The 9,553-nt window shown below is 36.7% G+C and overlaps 1 protein-coding gene across 1 annotated transcript in view; it reads right to left on the reverse strand.

Moving 5' to 3' along the window:
* LOC103465203 (zinc finger protein 470-like) overlaps positions 1-9,149 on the reverse strand; it is a 12,345-nt gene extending 3,196 nt beyond the window's left edge. The window contains exon 1 of the mRNA XM_017304639.1: positions 8,986-9,149. Within this exon, the coding sequence (XP_017160128.1) occupies positions 8,986-9,049 (64 nt within the window). The 5' untranslated portion in view covers positions 9,050-9,149. The remainder of the gene's footprint in view (positions 1-8,985) is intronic.
* Positions 9,150-9,553: the final 404 nt, after the last annotated feature.

Below are 9,553 nucleotides of genomic sequence, written 5' to 3' on the forward strand. Positions count from 1 at the left end.
AATGCTGCAGTTCACAATGCCCGCCTGACAAAGGAGTTCTTCCAAGAGAATAACATCACTCTTTTGGACCATCCTGCATGTTCCCCGGATCTAAACCCAATTGAGAACATTTGGGGATGGATGGCAAGGGAAGTTTACAAAAATGGACATCAGTTCCAGAGAGTGAATGCCCTTCGTGAAGCCATCTTCAACACTTGGAGCAACGTTCCCACTAGCCTCCTGGAAACACTGGCATCAAGCCTAAACGATTGTTTGAAGTCATCAACAAGAACGGTGAAGCTACTCATTACTGAGTCCTTTTTTTTGGCACTTTGATTTCTGTTTCGGGGGGTTTTTGAGCTATGGTCTTAAACTTTTGATCGGCTGAAAAAAATCATGTTTGAGTGTAAATGCAGTTTTTCAATTAACTCCCTGCTCAAAAGTTTTTGTCTCTTACACTGATTTCTTCTTTTAACATTGTGAAGGTCTACTTAGAACCTTCTTAAGATCCAATAGTGCAAAATGCAAATTCTTGGACTTTTTTGACTGGTCTTAAGATTTTGATCAGGAGTGTATGTGAAATAGGCAACATGAAAACAACATGAAGCCTTACAATGAATAAACAAGTAAAAAATGTTTGTGATTCTAACTAGAGGTGTGCCGATCGATCGGCCACCGATCATAATCGGCCGATTTCCGTGAAAAAGTGTATGATCGGTGATCGCCAATCACGGTCTCTTGTTGCCAATCACACAAACTGATCACCTGCATCTCATTTCGCAGCCTGCCTCTGCAGCTGGTCTCCTCTTTCCTTCACTCTGAACAAACGTGCAGCAACAAATCCTAAGCGATGTGGAACTATAACGCACTGAGTGAATGGGGAAGTTTGCGTGTTGCAGCAGAAAATTGAAGCACGTCAAAATGCATCAACACGACGAATCTAATATGGCATAAAAACAATGCCATACTTGACGGAGTTTGGCTACATCGAGGATCAGATAGCAGGTAAAGCAGGGCGCAGCTACAAACACTCACCCAGATTAGCATGACGGTCAGAAAGCTAAAGAAATAACCCGCCAAATAATTTAAGTCTTTGAGATGCGATGTAAGTCGCTGGTTCTGCTCTCGCTGTTGAACCGCCGCTGCACCGCGCGCTACAGGTAGTAATATTTCACAGACGGAGCCGCTTCTGCTCCACCTGGTAGTGACTCTCACACCGAACCTCTATTTAAAGCTGCAGCATCTAACTTGAAAAAATACATTTTACATACGTATTAAAACTTTCGCTGTCCTAACATGACAGATAATCTCTAAAAAATAATCTATCTCCTCCCTGCTCTGCATAATTACTCCGCTCAGTCAGAAACAGCCACTCAGAGCTAGCAGTAAACAGGTAGCCGCCATGCTATCAGGAAGTTTTCATTCAGTAACTCAGGATTGTTTATTGTAATGGATCCTGTATTTGCCTTTGAATGTTAAGTTTTATACTTGAATTTGTTTGGCAATGTTGAGAGGTTTTATTTTGGCTCTTTGCCAAAATAACCTTGATGGTCCTTCATATGTTATCAGTCTGTTAAAGATAGTATTACTGATAGCAGTACAATTTGCACAATGCCTGTTTTGTTTAGTTTTCTTCTTGAAAAATGTTATTAAAAACAAGTTTTTGTCTAAATTAAGGTGAATTCATGGTTCCTTTTTCCACATAATGTAACCGGTAGTGTTTATGATAAAAAATAATAATTAGGTGATCGGCATCGGTGATCGGCCCTCCTGGGTGATCGGAATCGGCAGGAAAAAACCTGATAGGCACATCTCTAATTCTAACAGATAAATTCTGATTAATCTGGTTGTATGAAACAACGGCTGGATAAAAAAGAAAACGGGAAACAAACAGGAGAGAGTTTTGCAATTGGCTTGTTACTCACTATGTCACCAGGGACAACAATTAATTACTAAAAAATAAAAGCTTTAACTGTGCTCAGGTTTAAGTGAATTCTCTGTTTTACACGCTTCATAAAAATCTTTCTGAATTACTCGACACATGCTGCTGTGAAGCCTCCGCACTAAAGACACATCATTGATGAAAAGTTTTATCTTTGTTATTTGCTTGTCAAACTTGGAAAAATAAACTATTACAGCAATTTTTAAGTATTTTGGACATTGAACATCTTTTATCCATGTAACTGGGTGGTGAATTAGTTGAAAACAGTGTTTAATGAAGTAGCTGTAAATTCCCACCCATATTGGGCCTATGAATGCATCTATTCCCATACGTCATTATGCCCCTTTTCCCATAGACGTGTATAAATAGACAACTCATGGACGCCGCTCTCTCTCACCTGTTGTCGCTGACAAGATTTAGGGCGGCCATCTTGGAGTGGTTGACCGCTCCACTCAGCCTTATATGTTTGACAGGCTCAATGACGAATCAGCGCATTTATCAATCATAACTCGCTAAATACTAAACAGATTTTCACAATTTTTTGCTGTAAACCTCATTAAAACAGCGGTCATGGCTACATTTACAAGGATATTTTTTAAGTATTTTTAAATGATTATGGTTGAGTATATTTAACTATTCTCAGTGGGGAAAACAGAATAGGTTCAGAATAGATTATTTTGATACTGCTGCATTATGAGCATTTTACAAAGCATACAACCAGTCATAATTTTGTATATATTATTTAGTAATATCAATACACATTTATGCAAACAAAATAATACAATCAGAGAAACCAAGATGATGATTAATACTGAATAATTTTATGAATTAAACTACACATGTTTATATGAACATGTGTAGTCCATATAAACACATGTTTATATCCATATAAACACATGTTTATATCCATATAAACATGTGTGGACTACACATGTGTTTATATGGACTACACATAGTCCATATAAACTTATATGTTGATCGTATATGTTAAGATCAACATATAAGTAAAACAATGCATAACAGTATTTTGATTCTTGTGAGACACATGCTCATGAGAAAGTCTTTCCTAGCAGTTTCTCGGGCTTTGGTATTTCAATAAAGTTATTCAATTGTTTCTTCCACGCACCTCCATGATGTGCTTCACTCACCTATTGAAAGAAGATATGTGTGCTTGCTATCTGTTCTGTAACCAAGTAGATTATCAAACTATGTGAATGAAATTAAACTCCCTACAAAACTAAGCTGTGTTCTGCTCGGGGCTCTTTCTCCTGACTGTGATCAGCGAACAGAGACTGTGAATAAATGCTGATTAAGAACATATTCTTTCTCTGGTTTTTTGGGTTATGAAACAGTTTTTCCTCACTTCTTGTTAAAGAAAAATTTCCACAACACATGCGTATACATAATATCTACCGTATTTTTAGAACTATAAGCCGCTACTTTTTCCCTGCGCAGTGAACTTTAGGGTTTATAGCCTGGTGCAGATTTTATGTAGATTTTTCTTAAACCACCAGGGGGCTCTTTAGCAGGAAGTGAATCATTGGAAGTCAAAATTGGAAATCAAAGAAGAAAGTGCTAATTTCCATTTAGAACAAGCACATGCTAGCAGCAGGCACGACAGAGAAATGTTTTCAAACTCAGGGGGCGCGAGGACCGACGTTGAGAAACACTGCTTTAGACAGAGGGAAAAAATTACATATAAATAACAGTTTTTGCCACCAAGTGTTTCCCCACATAGAACAGTAGCATAAATCAATGCTGCTGCAGCTGTCCTTCTTCTTTTTGGTTTAATAGAGGTTGGCAAGCAACTTAATGGTGTGCATTACCGCCACCTACTGGTATGGAGTGTGGATCAGTACGCAACTTATATAATCAACCCCAACCCAAAAAAAAGAAAAGAAAAAAAACATATCCTTTCTATCAGTTTAGTTTTCTTAAGGTAGTTTATTAAATAACGTAAATATTCAGAAGAAGAGGAATATCCCAAAACATCTTGTATTTTTAACTGTAACTTATTCTTTAGAAGTCTATATTCTAACTTCCTTCTCTACTTAGGACATAACAACAAAACATGTTTTACTGTCTCTTCTTGAAAACAAAAATCGCAATTACCTGTTGGATGTTTCCCCATTTTAAATAGTGTACTGTTTAAACCTGTATGACCAAAACGTAACCTGGATATAATGTTTTATTATTTTATACTTCTTCATGTTCCCCTCATTGTACCAACTTTCCTTTGAATACTATAAAGCCATCGACCAGTTCTTTCTTCTTCCCACTGCTTCTGCCATTTTTCCTTAACCTTTTGTTTTATAATAGATTTTATTTCCTCTTTAATAAATGGAATCAATATCTCAATATAACTGTTTTTTGAAGCTTGTTTTGCATATTTGTCTGCCAACTCATTTCCTTTTACTCCTACATGAAATGGAACCCATGTAAAAATGACTATTATTCGCAACTACAATTTATTTATTAAAAATTATTCAATTTTACAACTAACACTATTATTTTATGTTGCTTGCTTTACTAACCTTCCGCTGCATTGTTCACATTTCTGCTGTTTTCAAAAAGAAAATCTCAGTAGTTAAAGCTAAAGAGCCATAAAAAAGGCCATTGGCTCCATTTTCTCTCTACATAAATAAGCCATTCTCTCAGCGAAATTGTGACGTCTGCGTTCATTTACCCGTATAAAAACATTTTATACGGGAAAAGCACATTTACTAAAATGATCCTCAAACAGAACGGTGCATACATTAACCTTCATCCAAACGTTGGTGTTTCCTACCTATCCGGTGTAAGATTATCTGAGGAGTCCGGCAGAAATCAAGCAGTCTGCGCTGATCATCCATCTCTTCCTCCGACTTGACGATGATTTCTTTAAACTCTGTGAATGTTTCTTCGTCAGCAGTTAACTGCTTGTTGATAAACTCGTTTAAGCTGGACTGAAGATATTTTTTAGATAAACATTCAACAAAACAGACCACGTTCCCTCCTCTTTGTCGTCTTCTTCTTCTTCGTCCTCCTTCTCCTTCTCCTCTTCTTCTTTGGGATTTCATTACTTCTGCATTCGTCCCGTTACGTTACCGCCACCTTGCGGATCATCACATCTAAAGATTTCTCATGCAGTGCCACTTCTCTTCGAAAAACGTTAAATCTTTTCTTAAACTTTATCTAAATAAAACAAATACAATTTTAATATTCCAGTTTTCCACAAATCCAAAGTTATTGTCTTCTGATTCGTATTTCCTACTTCTTCACTACACCAGATAATAAACCTTTCCTATAGTATCCGTATATCCACAATAAGCGCTACTGCTGTTCGGAGTTACCGCTGGTTGCCGCCCATCTTATTGAGAGCCGATCAGCACCGGCTTGTACACTTAATTGTGCGGTGCTGGTGGTCGAGTGTAAAGGACTTTTAACGGTCTTATCAATTTGAATTTTTTGCCAGTATTTTGATAATAGTTTGTATTTATCTACTTTTTTATAGCTCTGAGGATTGAAGGTGATGAGTTTGGCCTATATAAATATATCTATGTATATACATAAATATAAACATGTATCCAATATATATTATTCACTATTAATTATTATTTATTTGTGTCATTATTAATCATTTTTTGTTTTTGTATAGTTATATAAATATGTATTGATATTACTAAATAATTTGCGCTGATACGTCATTGTGCCTGCTAAACACACAACGCTGAGGGGAGTGGTGCACCAAGATGGCCGCCCTAAATCTCGTCAACGACAATAGGCGAGAGCGGTCCATGAGGCATCTATCCTATTATGTGTATGGATTCCCTGATGCTAAGTGGATGTCAGTGTTCTTGGAAGGCTGATTTGGACTTTCTCAGTAAACATTCACAATGAAGGTGGAGCTTGATTTGGGGCGAGATGCTGACATGAGTTCAGAAATTCAACATTTTAATACAAGGACTGAAATTATGGAGCAAGAGACGACCAAATAACTTGTGGGAATGGGACTTCGTACACCTTTGTCTCCTGCACTGACCGCCTTCCACATTATTCTGGTAACTCTGGGAATTGTGGGTAATATCACTGTGTTTGGAGTCATTGGAAAGGGTGTGATGGTGGAGCGCACATTACTCGGACATTATTATTGTTAATTTGGCTGTCTCCAACCTCATGGTGTCTTTTATCAGGAACACACTGCTTATCATTTCAGACCTTCAAGGTATGAACTGCTTACAAAAACATCTGATATATTGATAAAAAGCAGAGAAAAAAAATATGCATTGGAAGTAACTCATGGTAACTCATGTACTTGTTGAATTTGATTCTATTTTGCACATGCAGTTAAAGTAAAAGGTTTAGAAGGGGGGGAAAGTGATGACAATTCTAGGGGCCCTCTACAATTTAATATTTTTTTTGTTAATAGAAATACAATTTTTAAAACAAATCAGGGCCCTGTCAATTTTACTGTTTGCTTCCTTTTCACTAGCATTTAATGAATTAAGGAAAATTATTACCAAGGTATTCAAATATTTAACTTGTCCCTGTACCTTTTACCACTTAACAGATGAGTCAGTCAGCAGCAGTTATAATCCACGTCCCTCCTGACCTGCCCTCACCTTAGTGAAATTAAAGCTGCAGTATGTAACACTCACACACACACACACACACACACACACACACACACACACACATGTAAATATACACACATTTTTTAAAACTGTCATTATGTTGTGACAATATGATGAGATGTAATCTGTGAAAAGTATATTTCCTCTGCCTTCTCCCAGTGCTACATTTTCAAAGGAAATGCAAGTGATCAAGTAACTTTGTAAAGACTTAAACATATATTTGTTTATAGATTAAATTGATTTCAACTTTAAACAAAGATCTTTAATAGTAAACAGCCACAGCAGAAAATAGAAACATTATACAAGACAAGTGACACACCTAATTACTGGAGACAATAACACTTTGGTATGTTTGCAGGAAACACCATGCAGGTATCAGTCTCCCTTTTTAATTCAATCTGTTCTTCACCCTGACTGCAGTAAACTTCTTTCTCTTCCACTTTTATCTGCTGATGTTTTAGATCCTCCTGTTCTACTTTTATCTGCTGGTGTTTTAGATCCTCCTACTCTTCTTTTATCTGATAATCTTCTGGCTTTTCCTGGTCTTGTTTTCCCTTCAGAGGTTCTAACTCCTCCTGGTCCAGAGTGGATCTCCTCTCCTGGTGATGAACGTGGCACTGCAGGGAATCTGGAGAAGAAAACAGAGAAAAAGAGTTATTGTTAACTTTTCTGAGGTAAATAGGAGAAATTGTTCATTGTTTAAGACAGAAATTAACAACAAAAAAACACCTAAAAATTCAAGAGCGTAGACAGAGATACAGATCAGTCGACATCTCCAGCTGACATTTGGAGAATTCTCAAATGAACGGATTTTTGAAAAATAATTTAAAACAAAACTAATTGCAGTAGGGATTATTGTTGATATTTAGCAGTAAAGTGTGTTACGTCAAAATATTTATTTGTATTACTTCCAATTATATTAAAATTAAATTTTAGTCCACTTTATATCTTTGGGGTTCATTTACAAAGTTTATTTGAAGGTTAATAGTTGTTTAGTTTTTGTTCCTTTGTTATTTACTTTTCTAAGTTACACAGGAAAAACTGTGGGTCCATTTTCTGTAAGTATAGGGACTGGTATCGAACCAGCATGCACTGGGTTGGGCCTGTGGGTTTTGACCAGAGCAGGAGAGGAAACAATGAAAAGTAGTGATGGTGAGATGAAGCTTCATGAAGCACTGAGGAACTCCATCCAATCATTCGACTCATGAGCCGATGCACCACGGTGCTTCATAAGCTCTACTGTGACATCAAGTGGACAATATATGTGAAATATGCAACATGAAAACAACATGAAGACTTACATTGAATTAGCAAGTAAAAAATTTTTGTGATTCTAACAGATAAATTCTGATTAATCTGGTTGTATGAAACAACGGCTGGATCAAAAAGAAAACGGGAAACAATCAGGAGAGAGTTTTGTGATTGGCTTGTTACTCGCTATGTCATCAGGGACAACAATTAATTACTAAAAAATAAAAGCTTTAACTGTGCTCAGGTTTAAGTGAATTCTCTGTTTTACACGCTTCATAAAAATCCTCCTGAATTACTCGACACATGCTGCTGTGAAGCCTCCACACTAAAGACACATCATTGATGAAAAGTCTTATGTTTGTTATTTGCTTGTCAAACTTGGAAAAATAAACTATCACAGCAATTTTTAAGTGTTTTGAACATTGAACATCTTTTATCCATGTAACTGGGTGGTGAATTAGTTGATAACGGTGTTTAATGTAGTGGCTGTAAATTCCCACGCGAATTGGGCCCGTGAATCCAGCCGATGAAAACCTTAAAGAGATTCAGCAGCTGAGATTAATCAGTGCAGTGAATCCGTCTCTCCTTAGAGACATTCCCCACTTCTTCCTCTCGTCTTTACGAAACCTTCCAAACAAAAACGGGAGCTATCTTACTTTAGACAGAAGAGGAAAATTACATATAAGTAACAGTTTTTGCCTCTAAGTGTTTCCCCACTAAGAACAGTAGCATAAATCAATGCTGCTGCTTCGCTCTCTGTCCTTCTCTCCACAGGCCGCTACTTAGCAGTAGGTGTCAGGTTACATGATGTTGCATTCAATGTTCTCAGAAAAACTTCAGCTTCATATTTGGACCGACAAAAATTCGCAACTACAATTTATTTATTACAAATTATTCAATTTTACAACTAACATTACCATTATTTTATGTTGCTTGCTTTACTAACCTTGCGCTGCATTGTTCACATTTCTGCAGTTTTCAAAAGTAAATCTCAGTAATTAAAGGAAAAGAGCCATAAAAAAGGCCATTGGCTCCATTTTCTCTCTACATAAATAAGCCATTCTCACAGCGTAATTGTGACGTCTGCGTTCATTTAAACATTAAAAAAACATTTTATATGGGAAAAGCACATTTACTAAAATGATCCTCATACAGAACGGTCCATACATTAACCTTCATCCAAACGCTGGTGTTTCCTACCTATCCGGTGTAAGATTATCTGGGGAGTCCGGGAAAAATCAAGCAGTCTGCGCTGATCATCCATCTCTTCCTCCGACTTGACGATGATTTCTTTAAACTCTGTGAATGTTTCTTCAGCAGCAGTTAACTGCTCGTTGATAAACTCTTTAGAGCTAAACTGATGATATATTTTAGAGAAACATTCAACAGAACAGAACGCGTCTTCTTCTTCTTCTTTTGGTTTTTATTAGCGGCTGTCATCCAACTTAAGATGCATTTACTGCCACCTACCAGACTGGAATGTGGTCATCAGAGATCTCAGAGGGAATTTAACACACCTCAATGATGTGTACAATGTGCAAATTCACATCTTAACACACTCATTTCAAATACATGTATGAATGCATGAACGTGCACTGGCATACACACACATACTTACACATATTCTAAATACGACTCATTAACCCTGTGTTATTAAAGAACCTAAATAAGAGATTTCTAACATAATTTGATTTATTGCCTAATAGATTGATCATAGACAGTCCTATATTCTTTCTGCTTATTAATGACTTTAAAAGCTGACGTTCCT

This window comes from Poecilia reticulata, linkage group LG5 (genome assembly GCF_000633615.1).
Source record: "Poecilia reticulata strain Guanapo linkage group LG5, Guppy_female_1.0+MT, whole genome shotgun sequence".
Classification (NCBI taxonomy): Eukaryota; Metazoa; Chordata; class Actinopteri; order Cyprinodontiformes; family Poeciliidae; genus Poecilia; species Poecilia reticulata.